The sequence below is a fragment of the Somniosus microcephalus genome, chromosome 13, assembly GCF_052327205.1.
Source record: "Somniosus microcephalus isolate GS21.2 chromosome 13, FLI_Smic_1.0, whole genome shotgun sequence".
NCBI classification, from domain to species: Eukaryota; Metazoa; Chordata; class Chondrichthyes; order Squaliformes; family Somniosidae; genus Somniosus; species Somniosus microcephalus.
Window position 1 is genome coordinate 70,300,474 of NC_140999.1, and position 25,996 is coordinate 70,326,469.

At 47.6% G+C, this 25,996-nt stretch overlaps 1 protein-coding gene across 15 annotated transcripts in view; it reads right to left on the minus strand.

Annotated features, from left to right (window-relative positions):
- eps15l1a (epidermal growth factor receptor pathway substrate 15-like 1a) overlaps positions 1 to 25,996 on the minus strand; it is a 504,393-nt gene that overhangs the window by 262,303 nt on the left and 216,094 nt on the right. For 14 of the 15 annotated variants that reach the window (XM_086004995.1, XM_086004999.1, XM_086004998.1 and 11 more), the window contains one exon: positions 1,010 to 1,082. In XM_086004995.1, the coding sequence (XP_085861121.1) occupies positions 1,010 to 1,082 (73 nt within the window). The remainder of the gene's footprint in view (positions 1 to 1,009; positions 1,083 to 25,996) is intronic. The other variant, XM_086004992.1, reaches the window with a different exon arrangement.

Consider the following 25,996-nt stretch of genomic DNA (forward strand, 5'->3'; position numbering starts at 1 on the left):
AAGGATAAATATTGGGCAAAACACTGCGAGAACTCCCCTGCTGTTTTTCCAACAGCGCCATGGAATCTTTTACATCCATCTGAACAGAGACAACGTTTTGGTTTAACATCTCATCTGAAAGATGGTACCTCTGGCAGCACAGCACTCCATCGGTACTGGACTGAAATGTCAGCCTAGATAACGTGCTCAAATGCTGGGAGTGGGGCTTGAACCCATGACCTTCTGACTCAGAGACAAGTGTACTACCACTGAGGCAAACTGACACGAGATTAAAAAGAGAAGCGATATAAACCAAGAAGCAATGATTAGACAATACACTGAAAGGAACAAAACTGTGAGGAAGATAATGAGTTCTGCTGTTTTGAGGTCCTAGGAAAGAATGAATTACGAGTAGAAGACAGTATTGAATACAGAGGGAAGGATAGAACGGTGTAACTACAGTTCATGAGGAACAAGAGGGGAAAGTTCAGACCAGCATGGAGAGGCAGTAAAAAAAAAAGGCTGCGACAGAGAAAGATTGAAGGCTAGAAGTGAGACGGGGATCACCCAGACAAGCTTATCTGTATCCAGCACAAGAGGCTCCTCAGATATGGGTGCAGTATTCAAGTCTTGGATGGACTTCAGCTTTAAGAAAAATAAATTATCAAAACAAATTCTGTGCACGTTAGACTAGCCAAAGCTTTGCCAGTAATTCTTGCTGTCAGTTGTCTTGCTAATTATTATTCTTTCCCCCCTTGGATTTTCTCCATGCCTCGTATTGCCCACGGAAAAGGCACCATTGTCAACCAAGTGGGCCTCTCTCAATCTCACTCAGTGGTCCACAGCTAATGGCTGGGCACACCAGAAACAATGTTTGCCCGCTGCTCAGCAGGTGCCCTTGCCTCGGCTGGGATAGAGTGGTCACTGCGCAGGAGACTTTCGGCTTAAAACAATGTCCCATCAGTCCATGGTCACAACAAGAACACCAACACACTGAAGGTATTAAGAGTCGTACAGGCAACACACATACCTGTACCTCATTAGTTTTCTGCCTGATGGCCTCCTCTTTCTCTCGGATGTCCTGTTCTAGTATATACTTCTCCCTGTAACAAACATACCGTCAGCATGCTACCTATCCATAAACACATTTTTAAAAACTAACAGTAGAGCAACAAGATACACAAGTTAACTGATAATCACAGAAGATTCAATAACTCACAAATAATACATTCCAGCAGTTCAAGTTGTGAAACAGAATTCAATAAATCTAGTAATTTCTGAACTGGCAACAGAAAATAATCGTGAAAGCATTGCTGTAAAAACTCAACTGGCTCAGAAAATCACATTACAGGAAACTTTGGTTTATCCGGAAGTTAACTGTCCGGAATGCTCGAGCCACCGGCAAAAATCAGGAGCCGTTTCGTTAGTTTTTTTTTTCCCCACCAGTCAGGCTCTGCAAGGTCTCGCTGAAGCTGTTGCTAAGCTACAGAGACGCTTGCAAGGTACGGCCAACTGTTTAGAAGCAACAGGGTTTGTTGCCAGATACGGAGCTCAAAATCTCCGTATGTTTCAACATTAGCGCTGGTTTGTCCAGCAGTTTTGATGGGACAGCAACAGATCGGTCCCGTCGGTGCCAGATAGCACAAAGTTTTCTGTATAAGGCAGAGTCAACGCGGTTTTATGAAAGGGAAATCGTGTTGACAAATCTACAGGAAACTTTGTGCTATCCGGCACCGACGGGACCGAGCTGTTGCCGTTCCCTCAAAACTGCCGGACACACCAGCGTTAATGTTGAAGCATACGGAGCTTTTCATCTCCGTATCTGACAACAAACACTGTTGCTTAGCAACAGCTTCTAAACAGTCAGCCCCTACCTTGGAAGCGTCTCTGTAGCTTAGCAACAGCTTCAGAGAGACTTTCCAGAGCCTGACTGTTGAAAAAAAAGCCAAGAGAAGAAAAAAAAAGCCACGAGAAGAAAAAAAAACCTAACAAAACGGCTCCTGATTTTTGCCGGTGGCTCGGGCTTGCCTCCGGATAACACAAAGTTTCCTGTATTTAAGATTTTTGAAGGTGTAACTAGCAGGGTAGATGAGGGGGAGCCAGTGGATGTGGTGTATTTGGATTTTCAGAAGGCATTTGATAAGGTGCCACACAAGAGGATGTTAACACAAGATTAATTAAAGTAATTACTTCCAATTTGGCCCATGGTCAGGGACAGGAAGGTGTGACTGCAAGCGAGGCAGGTATTGGGATCCAGGAGGTAGTGATGGAGGAGCCTCAGCCTTGTCTAACAGGTACGAGATTCTTGCTCCGTGTGGACAAGGGCAGGGACTGCAGGGTGGATGAGCAATCTGACCACAGCACCGTGGTACAGGGAGCCATTCAAGTGGGGGGGGGGGGGGGAGTAAAAATAAATGTTGTAGTGATAGGGGACAGTATAGTTGGGGGGGGGGGGGGGGGGGGGAGATACTGTTCTCTGCAGCCGAGAGCATGAGTCCCGAAGGCTGTGTTGCCTGCCCGGTGCCAGGGTTAAGGACATCTCCTCTGGGCTGGAGAGGAACTTGGAATGGGAGGGGGAAGATCCAGTTGTCATGGTCCATATAGGTATCAATGACATAGGTAGGACAAAGAAAGAGGTTCTGCTGAGGGAGTATGAGCAGCTAGGGGCTAAATTAAAAAGCAGAACCACAAAGGTAATAATCTCTGGATTACTACCTGAGCCACGAGCGAATTTGCATAGGGTAAATAAGATCAGAGAAATGAACGAGTGGCTCAAAGACTGGTGTGGGAGAAAGGGGTTTCGATGTGTGGGGCACTGGCATCAGTACTGGGATAAGAGGGAGCTGTTCCATTTGGACGGACTTCACTTGAACCATGCTGGGGCTGGAGTCCTGGCGAATCGAATAACTAGAGCTGTATAGAGGGCTTTAAACTAAATAGTGGGGGGGAGGGTCCAGGTGAGCAGGAATTTAAAAAGTCAATGATAAATGAGAAAACAATAGAGCAGGATAGAGATGGGGGAAAATAATAACCAGAGTGTGACAGGAAGGGACAGAATGTTTAAAATAAGAGTGCGACAGAAAATGGAGCCAAAACAAGGAGAAATGGTAAAAAGACAAAGTTAAAAGCTCTGTATCTGAATGCACGCAGTATTCGTAACAAGATAGATGAGCTGACGGCACAAATAGATACAAATGGGTATGATCTGATCGCCATTACAGAGACGTGGTTGCAAGGTGACCAGGGCTGGGAACTGAATATTCCAGGGTATTGACAATTCGGAAGCATAGACAGAAAGGAAAGGGAGGTGGGGTGGCTTTGTTGGTAAAGGATGAGATCAGTGCAGTGGTGAGAAGTGATATTGGCTCAGAAGATCAAGATGTAGAATCGGTTTGGGTGGAGAAAAAGTCTCTGGTCGGCGTAGTCTACAGGCCCTCGAACAGTAGCAATACTGTTGGACAGAGTATAAATCAACAAATAATGGAGGCCTGTAGAAAAGGTACGGTAATAATCATGGGTGATTTTAATCTCCATATTGATTGGACAAATCAAATTGGCCATGGTAACCTTGAGGAGGAGTTCATAGAGTGTATCCGGGACGGTTTCCTACAACAGTATGTAATGGAACCAACCAGGGAGCAGGCTATCTTGGATCTGGTACTGTGTAATGAGACAGAATTAATAAATGATCTCACAGTAAAGGATCCTCTAGGAAAGAGTGGTCACAACATGGTTGAATTTCAAATTCAGTTGGCGGGTGAGAAAGTTGTACAGGAAACTTTTTTTTTTATCCGGCACGGACAGGACCGACGTGGTGCCGGTTCATCAAAAATTCCGGATAACCGAACGCTATAGTAAAAGATACGGAGAGCTGACAGCTCCGTATAAAGCAACAAACCCTGTTGCTTAGCAACAAGTTCAGAACAATGGCCACAAGTTGCAAGCGTCTCTGTAGCTTAGCAACAACTGCAGCCACACTCTTGCACAGCAACAGATGGAGGAACGCAAGTCAATATGAAGTAAAACCTACTCCTGAATTTTGCCGGTTAACCGAGATTTCCGGTTATTTAGGTGCCGGTAAATCGAAAGTTTCCTGTATCTCAAACCAGTGTCCTGATCTTAAACGAAGGCAATTACAATGGCATGAGGACAGAACTGGCTAAAGTGGACTGGAAAAATAAATTAAAAGGTAAGACAGTTGAAATGCAATGGCGGACATTTAAGAAAGGAGGGAGACAGAAAGCAGGAAACTATAGACCAGTTAGCCTAACATCTGCCATTGGGAAAATGCTGGAGTCCTTCATGAAGGAAGCAGTAGCAGGGTATTTGGAAAATCAGAATGTAATCAAGCAGGGTCAGCATGGTTTTATGAAAGAGTAATCATGTTTAACAAATTTGCTGGAGTTCTTTAAGGATGTAACGAGCAGGGTGGATAAGAGTGAGCCAGTGGATGTGGTGTATTTGGATTTCCAGAAGGCATTCGATAAGGTGCCACATAAAAGGTTACTGCATAAGATAAGAGCTCACGGAGTTGGGGGTAATATATTAGCATGGATAGAGAATTGGTTAACTAACAGAAAGCAGAGTCGGGATAAATGGGTCATTTTCTGGTTGGCAAACGGTAACTAGTGGGGTGCCACAGGGATCGGTGCTGGGGCCTCAACTATTTACAATTTGCATTAATAACTTGGATGAAGGGACCGAGTGTAATGTAGCCAAGTTTGCAGATGATACAAAGATGGGTGGGAAAGCAAGTTGTGCAGAGGACTCAAAGAATCTGCAAAGGGATATAGACAGGCTAAGTGAGTAGGCAAACATTTGGCAGAAGGAGTATAATGTGGGAAAGTGCGAGGTTATACACTTTGGCAGGAAAAATAAAAAAGCAAATTATTATTTAAATGGAGAGAGATCACAAAATGTTATAATTCAGAGGGAGCTGGGGGTCCTTGTGCACGAAACACAAAAGGTTATCATGCAGGTACAGCAAATAATCAGAGAGGCAGATGGAATGTTGGCCTTTATTGCAAGGGGGTTGGAGTATAAAAGCAGGGAAGTCCTGCTACAACTGTACAGGGTATTGGTGAGACCACACCTTGAGTACTGCGTACAGTTTTGGTCTCCTTAAGGAAGGATATACTTGCATTGGAGGCAGTTCAGAGACGATTCACACGGTTGATTCCTGAGATGAGGGGGTTGACTTATGAAGAAAGGTTGAGCCTATACTCATTGGAAATTAGAAGAATGAGAGGTGATCTTATTGAAACATATAAGTTACTGAGGGGACTCGACAAGGTAGATGCAGAGAGGATGTTTTCAATCGTGGGGAAGTCTAAAACTCAGAGGCATAGTTTCAGAATAAAGGGTCGCCCTTTTAGAACCGAGATGAGGAGGGATATCTTCTCTCAGAGTCGTAAATCTGTGGAATCTCTGCCCTAGAGAGCCGTGGAGGCTGGGTCACTAAATACATTTAAAGTGGAGATAGACAGATTTTTGCAAGATAAGGGAGTGAAGGGTTATGGGGAGCGGGCAGGGAAGTGGCTTTGAGCCCAAGATCAGCCATGATCTTATTGAATGGCGGAGCAGGCGTGAGGGGCCAAGTGGCCTATTCTTGTAGGAATAAACGGGTCATTTTCGGGTTGGCAGGCTGTAACTAGTGGAGTGCCGCACATCAGTGCTTGGGCCTCAGCTATTTACAATCTATATCAATGATTTGGATGAGAAGATCGAGTGTAATATATCCAAGTTTGCTGACGATACAATGCTAGGTGGGAAAGTAAGCTGCGAGGAGGACGCAAAGCAACTGTAAGGATATATAGACTGGTTAAGTGATTGGGCAAGAAGGTGGCAGGTGGAGTATAATGTGGGGAAGTGTGAAATTATACACTTTGGTAGGAAGAATGGAAAAGCAGAATTTGTTTTAAAAAGGTGAAAGACTAGTAAATATTGATATTCAGAGGAATTTGGGTATCCTTGTACACGAATCACAGAAAGTTAACATGCAGGTACAGCAAGCAATTAGGCAGGAAAATGGTATGCTGGCCTTTATTGCAAGGGGGTTGGAGTACAAGAGAGTAAGGCAGTCTTGCTGCAATTATATAGGACTTTGGCGAGACTGCACCTGGAGTACTGTGTACAGTTTTGCTTTCCTTACCTAAGGAAAGATATACTTGTAACGAAGGTTCACCAGATTGATTCAAGAGATGAGAGGGCTGTCCTATGAGGAGAGATTGAGTAGAATGGGCCTATATTCTCTGGAGTTTAGATGAGAGGTGATCTCACTGAAACGTATAAAATTCTTACAGGGTAGATGCTGATGGGCTGTTTCCCCTGGCTGGAGAGCCTAGAACTAGGGGCCATAGTCTCAGGATAAGGGGTCGGCCTTTGCATTTTTGTCTGTCACTACTGGTTAACATTTATCAAGAACTTATTGTGGTTCCTATTATAATTGCTTTCATGAGACATAGTTTTTAAAAAAAATTTTGATGAAATTTTTTGCAGGATCGACTTTTTAATGAGACCTGCCTGAGATGAGGAGAAATTTCTTCACTCAGGATTCTCTACTCCAGAGGGCTGTGGGTGCTCGGTCGATGAGTATACTCAAGACTGAGATCGACAGATTTTAGGGCACTAAGGGAATCACGGTATATGGGGATCGGGTGAAAACGTGGAGTTAATGTAGAAGTTCAGCCATCATCTTATTGAATGGCAGAGCAGGCTCGATGGGCCGTATGGTCATATGTTTCTTATGCAACGTGCTTCAAGGAAAAGAACCTGCTATCCCTATCTGATGTGGCCACCATATAACTCCAGTTCCTCACTATGTCATTAATGCTGAATGCCTTCACATTACCTAGGAATGGACAATAAAAACAGCCTCGTCAGTGTCGTCCACATCCCAAGATTAAATAATTTTTTTAAATCCAGTCACTGGTGATTATACCCATTGCACAATAACCAGTACCAACATCATCCCATAAAATTCATCCCAGTAGATGGCACACAGTCCAACATGAATAATCGAAAATGAATGACAGTGCCAACAAACAAAATTCAAACTCCTGTAAAAATCATCCACTATGAAGCATTATGCTACCATCAACATGGCCTCCATACAGAGCTGCTGAAGATGTACATCTCCAACTGGTGAAACCACCCTTCAATGTCCATGCCATGGCCAGAAGGATGGTGGCAAAGGGCACACATGGTGAGCTGTGCTGCTCTGGGGTTAAGTTGGCTGCAAGATGACATGTCGAGCAATGGGAGATTGGAACAGAGTCAATCCACTGTGGTGTGCTCAGCAATCTGATAGCCGAGCCACAAAGATCCTTGGTACTATTGACAAACCAATTTGACCCATTGATGGGATCTGGAGGGATAGACCTGTCATTGGGGGCCAAGATTCTTCCACTCAGCTGCAGATAACTCTGCCAGCCAATGCCCTAATGGAGAGAGTGATCCCAGATGAACAAGCAGCAAGAAGTTTACAGGTGCAATGAGCTGGTGAACTAGAGTTTAGAAGAATGAGAGGGGATCTCATTGAAACGTATAAAATTCTGACAGGGCTAGACAGACTGGATGCAGGGAGGATGTTTCCCCTGGCTGGGGGGTCTAGAACTAGGGGTTACAGTCTCGGGATACAGGGTAGGACACTTAGGACTGAGATGAGGAGAAATTTCTTCACTCAGAGGGTGGTGAACCTGTGGAATTCTCTACCACAGAGGGCTGTGGAGGCCAAGTCACTGAATATATTTAAGAAGGAGATAGATAGATTTCTAGATGCAAAAGGTGTCAAGGGGTATGGGGAGAGAGCGGGAATATGGTATTGAGATAGAGGATCAGCCATGATCATATTGAATGGCGGAGCAGGCTCGAAGGGCCGAATGGCCTACTCCTGCTCCTATTTTACTATGAACTGCAGTTTTAGCTGGTTAAACTCCTGCAGCACCCCTATGTACAGTAGGGGTACCTTATGTCTTTGGACTTAGGTAAGTGGGATGTGTTATCAGGCAAATGTGAACTCTAGACATATGGATTTCTCATTAGTTTAGTTTGGGGTCTCTTAAACACAAGTTTTCAAGCAGGTCAGATACCTAACTGATTAAAAAAATACACCACCTATTTAAGACCTGCGGCTTATCACATCCTTATTCTCTCTTCCCTTCCGAAGAACTGATTTCCAGATAGCAGGTGACTGTGTATAGGAAATGAACAATTTCTAACCCAATCCAAAAATCTCTGAGGAAAGCAATTTAAACCTTGGAAAACTTCCAAAAAAAGGCACTGGGGCAAACTTTCTCTAAATATGTCTCTAAACTTTCGCAGGTCTACAAATAAACCTGGAACCTTACTGGTGTATGTGGCTCAGTGCAACACCGAGTGCTGCATTCACCCAGTCACCAGGAGAGCTACATGTTTGACATTTATCTGCACTTTCATCATTGCGCTCTAGAATACAAACTATCGGGCAGGTTCACATTAGCATTTCAAAACAGAGTCCGATGAAAAACATGTTTGTTTCCAAAGTGCAAACAAGGCAACTCACTGCGGGTCATGTGGCTCACACCACAGTGGAACACAAGAGCAGCTCAGTTCTCTGTGGTTGCTGTGGTTCTTGAGCTCACAGAACCCGTTTACAAGAAGCTCTGCATGAACCATATATAACTACCAATCACCAGGATCCAGTCACCGTCTTAGGTTTGTTTTAAAAATTTTAACGTTTCTCGACCAAAATGAATGCCCTGCTAGCTGCAGTTCCACCGGTCAGGGTCAGGTGGGATTTTCGGAGTTTGCCTGGGGTAAGGTAAGTGTGGTGAAGGATTCGAGCTGGCTATGCTGCAGGTGGTGGCCGTGACCAATCGTCCCTGCAGTGTTTTGCAGCTTGCCTGGCGCTGCCTGGCCTCGCTGCTCCCACAAACCCAGCTTCATGTCGACACTGGGCACCTCCAGACTTGCACCAATTCCACTCCTGGCAACAAGATGCTGCTATCCCGAGCTACATCACAACCCTACAAACATGGGAAATCACACGAGACACTTGCCTATCACAGCACATAATGCGTGAGCATATATGGAGCTATGAAAATGTCGTCCCCCCCTTCGCAAGGTCCCACTCTCAGCTCCCATGTAACATTCCAATCTCAGCTCCTGTAAGTAATTGCCGCTACCTAACACCAGTGCTTAAATGGTGCAGTATTAGCCACTGACCAGGGTCGACTCTGTCCTCATCATTGAGTATTCCCCCTCAAATATGTGGAACTGCATAATATCCCCACCCAACATATGTATCTGCAAGTACTGTGCAATTTAATGCAACATGTATTCCAGATTGTACCAGGACCTGAGAAAGTAATTTTTGTAACACACAGTAATTTATTTAATACAGGGACGCTGATGCCCCCATTGTTGCTGCTAATACACAACGTTCCACCTTTTATACACAAAGAATGACCACTTGGGTAACATGCCAGAGGACTAACAACATCTGTGAAACTGCAAAACGAGCGCCTTTAGCAAAGGATGTGGAGAGCATTGGAGAAGATAAACCGTACGGACTGGTCTCGCCTGCACTCTGGCAAAGAAGGGAAGAGATAGCAGAGGCATTACTACGCATATTTAATAATTCGTTAGAAAAAGGTATAGTGCCAGAGGACTGGCGGATAGCTAACGTAATACCGATATTTAAGAAGGGGGTAGAACATGTCCAGGGAATTATAGACCAGTCAGCGTAACATCGGTGGTAGGAAAAATAATGGAATCCCTACTAAAGGAGAAAATAGAAGAACATCTAGAAACCAAAAATATAATAATGAATAGTCACCATGGATTTCAAAAGGGAAAGTCTTGCTTGACCAACCTTATTGAATCTTTTGAAGAGGTAACAGAGAGAGTAGACAATGGTAATGCAGTAGATGTAATTTATCTGGATTTTCAAAAGGCCTTCGATAAGGTACCCCAGGATAGGCTGATGAACAAGGTCAGAGAATGCAGAGTCAGGGGACAAGTAGCAGAATGGATTGCTGGCTGGCTTCAGGACAGAAAGCAGAGGCTGGAAGTAAAGGGTAGCTATTCACAGTGGCAGAAGGTGGGTAGTGGTGTTCCACAAGGATCAGTGCTGGGACCACTGTTCACAATTTACATTAACGATTTAGACTTTGGAATCAAAAACACAATTTCTAAATTTGCAGATAACACCAAATTGGAGGGGGGGGGGATCGTCAATACCAAGGAGGACTGCAACAAGTTATAGGAGGACATTAATAAACTTGCAGAATGGGCATATAATTGGCAAATGATTGGCAAATGAAGTTTAACAGATAAATGTGAGGTTGTAGGAGTCGCTGGAAATAAACAGACTGCGAGACTTTCATAGCAGCAAAGAAAAACGTGTGTTAGCTTTATTAACTCTATGCATGGACTGAGGGACTCGGCCTCGTCGCAGGGCTATGACGTCATCACACAATCGACGACTCTTAAAGGGACCCTGCCCCGATAACCCAACCAAGTTCCGTACATAACGTGGAGCGATAACAACATTGGCTATACATAGTGAATTGTGTTACTGTCCCTATGTGGTCTCCGCCACATACGTCCCCCCAGAATTCACTGGAACTGGCAATGTCAGTCGTTGAGGGGCCCGGATCACACGGCCAAAACGGCTCCTTAAGTCCGGGGCGGGGACCGGGGTGGTCGCAGGAGGGTCCCCAGGCGCTCGGTGGTGGACTGAGGGTGCAGAAGCCGGAGGTCGGCCCCGCCGCAGGGGCTGAGCCAACCCAACGGGTCGGTCCAGATCCAGGTGGGCCAGCTTAAGACGGTCCACGGAAATGTAGTCCAGCTTACCGCCGACATCCACCACAAAGGCCTTGTCCCCGGCTTCCAGGACGCGGAATGGTCCGTTGTAGGGTGGGTGAAGAGGTCCCCGGTGGGCGTCGTGGCGGACGAAAACGTACTCCGCCGCACGAAGGTCGGGCGGAACATGGGACTGAGGGAGACCATGCTGCGACGTGGGCACTGGCGCGAAAACCTTGGCGTTGTCCAGGAGGGCGGACCGCTGACGGGCTGTGGACCAAGGGTCCGTGGCATTGGGGACGAATTCCCCTGGAACCCGCAGCGGCTGCCCGTAGACGAGCTCGGCCGACGAGAAGTGGAGGCCCTCCTTGGGGGCAGTCCCGAGTCCCAGCATGACCCAAGGGAGTCTGTCGATCCAACTGTCGTCCCGGAGGCTGCCTCGGAGCACGGCCTTCATGGAGCGATGAAACCGTTCGCACAGCCAGTTAGCCTGAGGGTGATATGCGGTGGTGCGGTGGAGTCTCAACCCGAGGCCTTGGGCGACAGCGTTCCAGAGCTCCGACGTGAACTGGGGCCCCCGGTCGGAGGAGACATCAGATGGGGTGCCGAACCGGGTGACCCAAGTGTTGATGAACGCCCGAGCCACATCGGCGGACGTTGTTGATGACAGCGGGACGGCTTCCGACCATCGGGTGGTTGTCGACCATTGTGAGGAGGTGGGTGAACCCGCGGGAGGGCGGCAGGGGAAGTATGGCGATGCACTTTCGAGCGCTGGCATACCACGCAGGTATTGGCCCAGTCGCGAACGTCCTTCTTGAGCCCGTGCCAGACGAACTTAGCCACCACCAGCTTCTGTGACGGCTTCCTGCCCGGGTGGGAAAGGCTATGGACGGCGTCAAAAACCTGCCGTCTCCACCCGTCGGAGCGTGGCTGCCCAGCGAAGACGTCGCACAGGAGCGTGGTGCCGGCATCGTCAAACGCGACGTCCGCTAACTGAAGGCCCGTGACAGCCATCCTGTAGGCCTGGACGTCCGGGTCAGAGGCCTGTTTGGTCGCCATGCGGGTGTAGTCGATGCCGAGGTGTACGGCGCTGGCGCCGGCCCGGGAGAGACAGTCGGCGACAGGGTTGTTTTTCCCAGCCACATGCTGGATGTCCGTCGTGAACTCAGAGACGAAGGAAAGCTGGCGCTGTTGATGGGCCGACCACGGCTCGGAAACTTTGGCCATGGTGAAGGTCAACGGCTTGTGGTCCACGAACGCCGTGAACGGGCGGGTCTCCAGCAGGAAACGGAAGTGTTGGACGGCGAGGTAGAGGCCGAGAAGCTCGCGATTGAAGGTGTTGTACTTCCGTTCGTTGGGGCGGAGCTGCTGGCTGAAGGAGGCGAGTGGCTGCCAGGTGCCGTTGACCCACTGTTCGTGGACGGCGCCGACAGCATAGTCCGAAGCGTCAGTGGTGAGAGCGATCGGCGCATCGGGCAACGGATGCGCCAGCATGGCCGCGTTAGCCAGGGCCCTTTTCGTGTCCGTGAAAGAATTGGCCATTTCCTCGGACCAGTCGACGGCGAGCTTGGCGGGCTTGCTTTTGAGGGCCTCGTAAAGGGGCCGCATAAGCTGGGCTGCCCGGGGAACGACGCGATGATAAAAGTTCACCATGCCCAAAAACTCCTGCAGGGCCCTCACGGTGAGGGGTCGCGGAAAATCCTTCATGGCCTCCACGTTCGACGGCAGTGGCACTGCCCCATCCTTCGTGATGCGGTGCCCGAGAAAGTCGATCAAGGACAGCCCGAACTGGCACTTGGCTGGATTGACGATTAGGCCACGCTGGCTGAGGCATTCGAAGAGAGTCCGGAGGTGGGACACATGCTCTGTCCTGGAGGCGCTGGCGATGAGAATGTCGTCCAGGTAGACGAACAGGAATGGCAGGTCCCGTAACACGGTGTCCATTAGGCGTTGAAAAGCCTGAGCGGCGTTTTTGAGACTGAATGGCATGCAGAGGAATTCGAACAGCCCGAACAGGGTGATCACCGCGGTTTTTGGGACGTCCTGTGGCCGAACGGGGACCTGGTGGTAACCGCGAACAAGGTCCACTTTAGAGAAAACAACTTTCCCGGCTAAGCGGGCGGAAAAGTCCTGGATGTGTGGAATCGGGTAGCGGTCGGGGGTCGTAGCGTCGTTGAGGCGTCGGTAATCGCCGCACGGGCGCCAACCGCCGCCTGGTTTCGGTGCGATGTGGAGGGGCGAGGCCCACGGACTGTTCAACCGGCGAATGATGCCGAGGCGCTCCATCGTGTCGAACTCGGCTTTAGCGATGGCGAGTTTCCCCGGGTTGAGGCGCCGAGCGCGGGTGTAGACAGGCGGACCGGTGGTCGGGATGTGGTGTTCTACCCCGTGCTTGGTGGCGGCGGACGGGAAAGTGGGCTTTGTGAGGTCTGGGAACCCGGCGAGGAGGCGGGAAAACTCGTCGGAGGCCGAGTGCGCGCTGGACAACTTCATCGTGCCGGAACCACTGAGCGAACACGGGAGCGAACTGAAAGTCTCAGCGTTGACGCAACGTCGGATCTTGACGTCCACCAAAAGGCCATTGGCGCAGAAGAAGTCAGCACCGAGAAGGGGGGTGGACACTTTTGCTGTAACAAAGTCCCAAGCGAAATGCTGCCCGCCAAAACACAGCGCCACGCTCCGTTTCCCGAAAGTACGGATGGAACTGCCGTTGGCGGCTTCGAGGGCGGGGCCGTGGTTTCCCCCCCCCGTATGTCTACGGTTGACGCGGGCAGGACGCGCACCTGGGCACCCGTGTCGCAGAGGAAACGACGTCGAGTCAGTGTCCGTGATGAATAACAGACTACCTTAACGGCCGACAGCCATGGTAGCTAATGAGTGGGCCTTCGCGTTTCCCGACGCGGTAAAGCTGCATGGGGGCCGGCACTTCTTAGCATTGGGGCCGAACTGCGTGTGGTAGAAGCACATGCTTGGGGGCTGCGGCGGTGGGGGCAGGGCCCCGCATGGCCGCGCAGTAATGTTGCCCGGTGGAGAAAAATTTGTCGGCCTCCTTGGCCAGGGCGTGGAAATCACTAATATGAGAGTTGGCTAAAGCCGACCGTACCTGCCCTGGCAGCTGTTGTAGGAACAGTTCTCTGAAGAGGAAGCACGGCTTGTGCTTGCCCAGGAGGGTTAACATGTGGTCCATCAGTTCGGAGGGCTTGGAGTCGCCAAGCCCGGGTAGAGAGAGAAGCTGGCGTGCGCGCTCGGGTTCAGTTAGACCAAAAGTCTCTAGGAGGTGCGTTCTTAGCGTCGCAAATTTGTGGTGCTCCGGGGGGTCCTCGAGCAAGCTCACGACTCTGGCCGCGGTGGAGCTGCCGAGAGCAGAGACGACGTAATAATACTTCGTGTCGTCCGCGGTGATGTCCCGGAGTGCAAACTGAGCCTCGGCCTGGGCGAACCAAGCGGTAGCCTGCCGTTCCCGAAACTCCAGTAATTTGAGAGAAACGGCATTCGTCGCCATCTCGGATAAAGTCTTTGGAAACGTCCAAAAGATCACGTCGGGGTCACCAATGTAGGAGTCGCTGGAAATAAACAGACTGCGAGACTTTCATAGCAGCAAAGAAAAACACGTGTTAGCTTTATTAACTCTCTGCATGGACTGAGGGACTCGGCCTCGTCACAGGGCTATGACGTCATCACACAATCGACGACTCTTAAAGGGACCCTGCCCCGATAACCCAACCAAGTTCCGTGGAGCGATAACAACATTGGCTATACATAGTGAATTGTGTTACTGTCCCTATGTGGTCTCCGCCACAAGGTATTACATTTTAGTAGGGAGAATAGGGAGGTCACTTATCACTTGGAGGGTGCGAGTCTAGGTGGGGTAGAGGAACAAAGGGATCTTGGAGTACAAATACACAAATCACAAAGTTGCGACGCAGGTTAGCAAGGCCAAAAAAAAAGCAAACCAAGCACTAGGGTTTATTTCTAGAGGAATATAATTGAAAAGTAGGGAAGTTATGCTAAACCTGTATCGAACCTTGGTTAGACCACACTTACAGTACTGCATGCAGTTCTGGTTGCCATATTATGAAAAGGATATAGAGGCACTGGAGGGGATGCAGAGAAGATTTACAAAGATGATACCAGAAATGCGAGGGTATACATATCAGGAAAGGATGAACAGGCTGGGTCTCTTTGCTCTTGAAAAAAGGCTGAGGGGTGACCTAATAGAGGTCTTTAAATTATGAAAAATTTTGATCGAGTGGATAGAGAGAGAATGTTTCCACTTGTGGGGAAGAGCATCACTAGAAGCCATCAATATAACACAGTCACCAAGAAATCCAATAGGGAATTCAGAAGAAACTTCTTTACCCAAAGAGTGGTGAGAATGTGGAACTCGCTACCACAGGGAGTGGTTGAAGTGAATAGTATGGATGCATTTAAGGGGAGGCTAGACAAGCATATGAGGGAAAAGGGAATAGAGGGTTATGCGGATAGATTTCGATGAGGAAAGACAGGAGGAGTCGCGAGAAAAAAATTCACCTCAACTCCCCTCTAACCCTTCTACCAATTACTTTAAATCTATGCCCCCTGGTTATTGACTCCTCTGCTAAGGGAAATTGGTGCTTCCTATCCACTCTATCTAGGCCCCTCATAATTTTATACACCTCAATAAAGTCTCCTCTCAGCCTATGTTCCAAAGAAAACAACCCAGCCTATCCAATATTTCCTCATAGCTAAAATTCTCCAGTCCTGACAACATCCTTGTAAATCTCCTCTGTACCCCCTCTAGTGCAATCACATATTTCCTGTAATGTGGTGACCAGAACTGTATGCAGTACTGTAGCTGTGACCTAACTAATGTTTTATACAGTTCTAGCATAACCTCCCTGCTCTTGTGTTCTATGCCTCGGCTAGTAAAGGAAAGCATTCCGTATGCCTTCTTAACCACCTTATCTACCTGTCCTGCTACCTTCAGAGATCTGTGGACATGCACTCCAAGGTCCCTCTACACTTCTCAGTGTCCTACCATTTACAGGAAACTCTTTTTTTTATCCGGCACCGATGGGACCGGCGTGGTGCCAGTTGATCAAAAAGTCCGGATTACAGAGAGGTATACTTACCAAGGTACGAGAGCCCCATACACGGCCACAGGTGCAGGAGCCCCGGTTACACGGCACTTGTGCAGGAGTCCCGGTTACACGGCCACAGATGCAAAAGTCCCGGTTGCACGGCCACAGGTGCAGCAACCCCGGTTACACGGCCACAGATCCAGGAACCCCGGTTACACGGCCACTAATATATAGTAAAACTTACCTGAACCTACTCCTGCATTTTGCCGGTTAAGAGAGATTTCCGGATATTTAGGTGCCGGTTAAAAGAGAGTTTCCTGTACTATGTATTCCCTTGCCTTGTTAGCCCTCCCCAAATGCATTACCTCACACTTCTCCGGATGGAATTCCATTTGACGTTTTTCTGCCCACCTGACCAGTCCAAACACGAGGTTTTTGGCATAGCACTGCCCAGGAGTTAACAATATTCAGGCAATCTGATTTTCAAGGTCTCTAAAAGCTGCAATCACACCCTCTTCTGATCAGTGTAAATACCACAGTGATCCCATCTCCAGATTGTAACCAGAATGATACATGGCCTCTAAATTTGAACAGCTCTCTGCACTAACAGGCAATCTTCTATAGAGAAACCCAAATACAAAATCTCCTCTAAACTGCATCTCCTCCACCAGACCTTAATATTTTCATGTACAGCTTACATGAATTACATGCAAACCAAACTGAGGATTTATTTTATGTACACAATATTGCAGGCACTAAGCTCTTGACGATGACCGTGGAGAATTATTGGTTGCATTCAGTGCTCGCCTTCCAGTTTGAGTTAATTTTATTGTATAACTTCAAGTTAAAAGAAATCAAGTGCAAGAACATATATGTCTTCACAAGTCGACTCTAAAACAAAATAAATCATATACAATCCAGAAACTTCAGGCTTCATCTGCAAGGCAATTTGAGGAACAGGTTTCTGATTTTTTTCAGGAATCCATTTTGAATGAAATAAAACCTAAGAACATAAGAATTAGGAGCAAGCGTAGGCCAAGTTAACAATAAATGTTTACAAATGTCTTCACAGAAGTACAGTGTTAAAAGGAGTTGAATTGCATCATTAGCTGCATCCTAAAGCATACCCTCGCCATGAAAGTTGACAATCTCCATCCGTAGAGAGAGATGACTGAAGACACACTCTACGTGGATAGTGTCCATCCGTAGAGAGAGATGACTGAAGACACACTCTACGTGGATAGTGTATATCCGTAGAGAGAGATGACTGAAGACACACTCTACGTGGATAGTGTCTATCCGTAGAGAGAGGTGACTGAAGACACACCCTACGTGGATAGTGTCCATCCGTAGAGAGAGATGATTGAAGACACACTCTGCGTGGATAGTGACCATCCGTAGAGAGAGATGACTGAAGACACACTCTACGTGGATAGTGTCCATCCAGAGAGAGAGATGACTGAAGACACACTCCACGTGGATAGTGTCCATCGCTAGAGAGAGATGACTGAAGACACACGCTACGTGGATAGTGTCCATCCGTAGAGAGAGATGACTGAAGACACACTCTACGTGGATAGTGTCTATCCGTAGAGAGAGATGACTGAAGACAGACTCTACGTGGATAGTGTCTATCCGTAGAGAGAGATGACTGAAGACACACTCTACGTGGATAGTGTCCATCCGTAGAGAGAGATGACCGAAGACACACTCCACGTGGATAGTGTCCCTCCAGAGAGAGATGACTGAAGACACACTCTACGTGGATAGTGTCCATCCGTAGAGTGAGATGACTGAAGGCACACTCTACGTGGATAGTGTCCATCCGTAGAGAGAGATGACTGGACACACTCGACGTGGATAGTGTTCATCCAGAGAGAGATGACTGAAGACACACTCTACGTGGATAGTGTCCATCCGTAGAGAGAGATGACTGAAGACACACTCTACGTGGATAGTGTCTATCCATAGAGAGAGATGATTGAAGACACACTCTACGTGGATAGTGTCCATCCATAGAGAGAGATGACTGAAGACACACTCTACGTGGATAGTGTCCATCCATAGAGAGAGATGACTGAAGACACAATCTACGTGGATAGTGTCCATCCAGAGAGAGAGATGACTGAAGACACTCTACGTGGATAGTGTCTATCTGTAGAGAGGTGATTGAAGACACACTCTACGTGGATAGTGTCTATCCAGAGAAAGATAACTGAAGACACACTCTACGTGGATAGTGTCCATCCATAGAGAGAGATGATTGAAGACACACTCTACGTGGATAGTGTCCATCCATAGAGAGAGATGATTGAAGACACACTCTACGTGGATAGTGTCTATCCAGAGAGAGAGATGATTGAAGACACACTCTACGTGGATAGTGACCATCCGTAGAGAGAGATGATTGAAGACACACTCTACGTGGATAGTGTCCATCCAGAGAGAGAGATGACTGAAGACACACTCCACATGGATAGTGTCCATCCGTAGTGAGAGATGACTGAAGACACACTCTACGTGGATAGTGTCCATCCGTAGAGAGAGATGACTGAAGACACACTCTACGTGGATAGTGACCATCCGTAGTGAGAGATGACTGAAGGCACACTCCACGTGGATAGTGTCCATCCGTAGAGAGAGATGATTGAAGACACACTCCACGTGGATAGTGTCCATCCGTAGTGAGAGATGACTGAAGACACACTCTACGTGGATAGTGTCCATCCGTAGAGAGAGATGACTGAAGACACACTCCACGTGGATAGTGTCCCTCCAGAGAGAGATGACTGAAGACACACTCTACGTGGATAGTGTCCATCCAGAGAGAGAGATGACTGAAGACACACTCCACATGGATAGTGTCCATCCGTAGTGAGAGATGACTGAAGACACACTCTACGTGGATAGTGTCCATCCGTAGAGAGAGATGACTGAAGACACACTCTACGTGGATAGTGACCATCCGTAGTGAGAGATGACTGAAGGCACACTCCACGTGGATAGTGTCCATCCGTAGAGAGAGATGATTGAAGACACACTCCACGTGGATAGTGTCCATCCGTAGTGAGAGATGACTGAAGACACACTCTACGTGGATAGTGTCCATCCGTAGAGAGAGATGACTGAAGACACACTGCACGTGGATAGTGTCCCTCCAGAGAGAGATGACTGAAGACACACTCTACGTGGATAGTGTCCATCCGTAGAGAGAGATGACTGAAGGCACACTCTACGTGGATAGTGCCCATCCGTAGAGAGAGATGATTGAAGACACACTCTACGTGGATAGTGTCTATCCATAGAGAGAGATGACTGAAGACACACTCTACGTGGATAGTGTCCATCCAGAGAGATGACTGAAGACACAATCTACGTGGATAGTGTCCCTCCAGAGAGAGAGATGACTGAAGACACACTCTACGTGGATAGTGTCTATCCGTAGTGAGAGATGATTGAAGACACACTCTACGTGGATAGTGTCCATCCGTAGAGAGATGACTTAAGACACACTCTACGTGGATAGTGTCCATCCGTAGAGAGAGATGATTGAAGACACACTCTACGTGGATAGTGTCCATCCATAGAGAGAGATGATTGAAGACACACTCTACGTGGATAGTGTCCATCCGTAGAGAGAGATGATTGAAGACACACTCTACGTGGATAGTGTCTATCCGTAGAGAGAGATGATTGAAGACACACTCTACGTGGATAGTGTCGATCCATAGAGAGAGATGATTGAAGACACACTCTACGTGGATAGTGACCATCCAGAGAGAGAGATGATTGAAGACGCACTCTACGTGGATGGTGTCTATCCAGAGAGAGATGACTGAAGGCACACTCTACGTGGATAGTGTCTATCCAGAGAGATGATTGAAGACACACTCTACGTGGATAGTGTCTATCCAGAGAGAGAGATGATTGAAAAGACACTCTACGTGGATAGTGTCCATCCGTAGAGAGAGATGATTGAAGACACACTCTACGTGGATAGTGTCTATCCAGAGAGAGAGATGATTGAAAAGACACTCTACGTGGATAGTGTCCATCCGTAGAGAGAGATGATTGAAGACACACTCTACGTGGATGGTGTCTATCCAGAGAGAGAGATGATTGAAGACACACTCTACGTGGATAGTGTCTATCCAGAGAGAGAGATGACTGAAGACACACTCTACGTGGATAGTGTCTATCCAGAGAGAGAGATGACTGAAGACACACTCTACGTGGATAGTGTCCATCCGTAGAGAGAGATGATTGAAGACACACTCTACGTGGATAGTGTCCATCCAGAGAGATGATTGAAGACACACTCTACGTGGATAGTGTCCATCCGTAGAGAGAGATGATTGAAGACACACTCTACGTGGATGGTGTCCATCCAGAGAGAGAGATGATTGAAGACACACTCTACGTGGATAGTGTCCATCCAGAGAGAGATGATTGAAGACACACTCTACGTGGATAGTGTCCATCCGTAGAGAGAGATGATTGAAGACACACTCTACGTGGATAGTGTCCATCCGTAGAGAGAGATGATTGAAGGCACTCTACGTGGATAGTGTCTATCCAGAGAGAGATGATTGAAGACACACTCTACGTGGATAGTGTCCATCCGTAGAGAGATGACTGAAGGCACACTCTACGTGGATAGTGTCCATCCGTAGTGAGAGATGACCGAAGACACACTCTACGTGGATAGTGTCCCTCCAGAGAGAGAGATGACTGAAGACACACTCTACGTGGATAGTGTCCATCCCTAGAGAGAGATGACTGAAGACACACGCTACGTGGATAGTGTCCATCCGTAGAGAGAGATGACTGAAGACACACTCTACGTGGATAGTGTCTATCTGTAGAGGTGATTGAAGACACACTCTACGTGGATAGTGTCTATCCAGAGAAAGATAACTGAAGACACACTCTACGTGGATAGTGTCCATCCAGAGAGAGATGCTTGAAGACACACTCTACGTGGATAGTGTCCATCCATAGAGAGAGATGATTGAAGACACACTCTACGTGGATAGTGTCTATCCAGAGAGTGAGATGACTGAAGACACACTCTACGTGGATAGTGTCCATCCATAGAGAGAGATGATTGAAGACACACTCTACGTGGATAGTGTCTATCCAGAGAGAGAGATGATTGAAGACACACTCTACGTGGATAGTGTCTATCCGTAGAGAGAGATGACTGAAGACACACTCTACGTGGATAGTGTCTATCCATAGAGAGAGATGATTGAAGACACACTCTACGTGGATAGTGTCCATCCATAGAGAGGGATGATTGACGACACACTCTATGTCGATAGTGTCTATCCGTAGTGAGAGATGATTGAAGGCACACTCTACGTGGATAGTGTCCATCCGTAGAGAGATGACTGAAGACACACTCTACGTGGATAGTGTCCATCCATAGAGAGAGATGGTTGAAGACACACTCTACGTGGATAGTGTCCATCCATAGAGAGAGATGATTGAAGACACACTCTACGTGGATAGTGTCTATCCGTAGAGAGAGATGATTGAAGACACACTCTACGTGGATAGTGTCCATCCATAGAGAGAGATGATTGAAGACACACTCTACGTGGATAGTGTCCATCCGTAGAGAGATGACTGAAGACACACTCTACGTGGATAGTGTCGATCTGTAGAGAGATGATTGAAGACACACTCTACGTGGATAGTGTCCATCCGTAGAGAGAGATGACTGAAGACACACTCTACGTGGATAGTGTCCATCCAGAGATGACTGAAGATACACTCCACGTGGATAGTGTCCATCCGTAGTGAGAGATGACTGAAGACACACTCTACGTGGATAGTGACCATCCGTAGAGAGAGATGATTGAAGACACACTCCACGTGGATAGTGTCCATCCGTAGAGAGAGATGATTGAAGACACACTCCACGTGGATAGTGTCCATCCGTAGTGAGAGATGACTGAAGACACACTCTACGTGGATAGTGTCCATCCGTAGAGAGAGATGACTGAAGGCACACTCTACGTGGATAGTGTCTATCCGTAGAGAGAGATGACTGAAGACACACTCCACGTGGATAGTGTCCCTCCAGAGAGAGAGGACTGAAGACACACTCTACGTAGATAGTGTCCATCCGTAGAGAGAGATGATTGAAGACACACTCTACGTGGATGGTGTCCATCCAGAGAGAGAGATGATTGAAGACACACTCTACGTGGATAGTGTCCATCCAGAGAGAGATGATTGAAGACACACTCTACGTGGATAGTGTCCATCCGTAGAGAGAGATGATTGAAGACACACTCTACGTGGATAGTGTCCATCCGTAGAGAGAGATGATTGAAGGCACTCTACGTGGATAGTGTCTATCCAGAGAGAGATGATTGAAGACACACTCTACGTGGATAGTGTCCATCCGTAGAGAGATGACTGAAGGCACACTCTACGTGGATAGTGTCCATCCGTAGTGAGAGATGACCGAAGACACACTCTACGTGGATAGTGTCCCTCCAGAGAGAGAGATGACTGAAGACACACTCTACGTGGATAGTGTCCATCCCTAGAGAGAGATGACTGAAGACACACGCTACGTGGATAGTGTCCATCCGTAGAGAGAGATGACTGAAGACACAATCTACGTGGATAGTGTCCCTCCAGAGAGAGATGACTGAAGACACACTCTACGTGGATAGTGTCTATCTGTAGAGAGGTGATTGAAGACACACTCTACGTGGATAGTGTCCATCCAGAGAAAGATAACTGAAGACACACTCTACGTGGATAGTGTCCATCCATAGAGAGAGATGATTGAAGACACACTCTACGTGGATAGTGTCTATCCAGAGAGTGAGATGACTGAAGACACACTCTACGTGGATAGTGTCCATCCATAGAGAGAGATGATTGAAGACACACTCTACGTGGATAGTGTCTATCCAGAGAGAGAGATGATTGAAGACACACTCTACGTGGATAGTGTCTATCCGTAGAGAGAGATGACTGAAGACACACTCTACGTGGATAGTGTCTATCCATAGAGAGAGATGATTGAAGACACACTCTACGTGGATAGTGTCCATCCATAGAGAGGGATGATTGACGACACACTCTATGTCGATAGTGTCTATCCGTAGTGAGAGATGATTGAAGGCACACTCTACGTGGATAGTGTCCATCCGTAGAGAGATGACTGAAGACACACTCTACGTGGATAGTGTCCATCCATAGAGAGAGATGGTTGAAGACACACTCTACGTGGATAGTGTCCATCCATAGAGAGAGATGATTGAAGACACACTCTACGTGGATAGTGTCTATCCGTAGAGAGAGATGATTGAAGACACACTCTACGTGGATAGTGTCCATCCATAGAGAGAGATGATTGAAGACACACTCTACGTGGATAGTGTCCATCCGTAGAGAGATGACTGAAGACACACTCTACGTGGATAGTGTCGATCTGTAGAGAGATGATTGAAGACACACTCTATGTGGATAGTGTCCATCCAGAGAGAGATGATTGAAGACACACTCTACGTGGATAGTGTCCATCCGTAGAGAGAGATGACTGAAGACACACTCTACGTGGATAGTGTCCATCCAGAGATGACTGAAGATACACTCCACGTGGATAGTGTCCATCCGTAGTGAGAGATGACTGAAGACACACTCTACGTGGATAGTGACCATCCGTAGAGAGAGATGATTGAAGACACACTCCACGTGGATAGTGTCCATCCGTAGAGAGAGATGATTGAAGACACACTCCACGTGGATAGTGTCCATCCGTAGTGAGAGATGACTGAAGACACACTCTACGTGGATAGTGTCCATCCGTAGAGAGAGATGACTGAAGACACACTCTACGTGGATAGTGTCTATCCGTAGAGAGAGATGACTGAAGGCACACTCTACGTGGATAGTGTCTATCCGTAGAGAGAGATGACTGAAGACACACTCCACGTGGATAGTGTCCCTCCAGAGAGAGAGGACTGAAGACACACTCTATGTAGATAGTGTCCATCCGTAGAGAGAGATGATTGAAGACACACTCTACGTGGATTGTGTCCATCCAGAGAGAGAGATGATTGAAGACACACTCTACGTGGATAGTGTCCATCCGTAGAGAGAGATGATTGAAGACACACTCTACGTGGATAGTGTCCATCCGTAGAGAGATGACTGAAGACACACTCTACGTGGATAGTGTCTATCCGTAGAGAGAGATGACTGAAGACACACTCTACGTGGATAGTGTCCATCCAGAGAGAGAGATGACTGAAGACACACTCTACGTGGATAGTGTCCATCCATAGAGAGAGATGACTGAAGACACACTCTACGTGGACAGTGTCTATCCATAGACACAGATGATTGAAGACACACTCTACATGGATAGTGTCTATCCGTAGAGAGAGATGACTGAAGACACACTCCACGTGGATAGTGTCCATCCGTAGTGAGAGATGACTGAAGACACACTCTACGTGGATAGTGTCCATCCATAGAGAGAGATGACTGAAGACACACTCTACGTGGATAGTGACCATCCGTAGTGAGAGATGACTGAAGACACACTCCACGTGGATAGTGTCCCTCCAGAGAGATGACTGAAGGCACTCTCTACGTGGATAGTGCCCATCCGTAGAGAGAGATGATTGAAGACACACTCTACGTGGATAGTGTCTATCCATAGAGAGAGATGACTGAAGACACACTCTACGTGGATAGTGTCCATCCAGAGAGAGATGACTGAAGACACACTCTACGTGGATAGTGTCCATCCGTAGAGAGAGATGATTGAAGACACACTCTACGTGGATAGTGTCCCTCCATAGAGAGAGATGACTGAAGACACACTCTACGTGGATAGTGTCCATCCAGAGAGAGAGATGATTGAAGACACACTCTACGTGGATAGTGTCTATCCAGAGAGAGAGATGATTGAAGACACACTCTACGTGGATAGTGTCTATCCATAGAGAGAGATGATTGAAGACACACTCTACGTGGATAGTGTCCATCCGTAGAGAGAGATGATTGAAGACACACTCTACGTGGATAGTGTCCATCCGTAGAGAGATGATTGAAGACACACTCTACGTGGATAGTGTCCATCCAGAGAGAGAGATGACTGAAGACACACTCCACGTGGATAGTGTCCATCCATAGTGAGAGATGACTGAAGACACACTCTACGTGGATAGTGTCCATCCATAGAGAGAGATGACTGAAGACACACTCTACGTGGATAGTGACCATCCGTAGTGAGAGATGACTGAAGACACACTCCACGTGGATAGTGTCCATCCGGAGAGAGAGATGACTGAAGACACACTCCACGTGGATAGTGTCCATCCGTAGAGAGAGATGACTGAAGACACACTCTACGTGGATAGTGTCCATCCGTAGAGAGAGATGACTGAAGACACACTCCACGTGGATAGTGTCCCTCCAGAGAGAGATGACTGAAGGCACACTCTACGTGGATAGTGCCCATCCGTAGAGAGAGATGATTGAAGACACACTCTACGTGGATAGTGTCCATCCAGACAGAGAGATGATTGAAGACACACTCTACGTGGATAGTGTCCATCCATAGAGAGAGATGATTGAAGACACACTCTACGTGGATAGTGTCTATCCATCCATAGAGAGAGATGATTGAAGACACACTCTACGTGGATAGTGTCTATCCATCCATAGAGAGAGATGATTGAAGACACACTCTACGTGGATAGTGTCCATCCGTAGAGAGAGATGATTGAAGACACACTCTACGTGGGTAGTGTCCATCCGTAGAGAGAGATGATTGAAGACACACTCTACGTGGATAGTGTCCATCCAGAGAGAGAGATGACTGAAGACACACTCCACGTGGATAGTGTCCATCCGTAGTGAGAGATGACTGAAGACACACTCTACGTGGATAGTGACCATCCGTAGTGAGAGATGACTGAAGACACACTCCACGTGGATAGTGTCCATCCGGAGAGAGAGATGACTGAAGACACACTCCACGTGGATAGTGTCCATCCGTAGTGAGAGATGACTGAAGACACACCCTACGTGGATAGTGTCTATCCGTAGAGAGAGATGACTGAAGACACACTCTACGTGGATAGTGTCCATCCATAGAGAGAGATGACTGAAGACACACTCTACGTGGATAG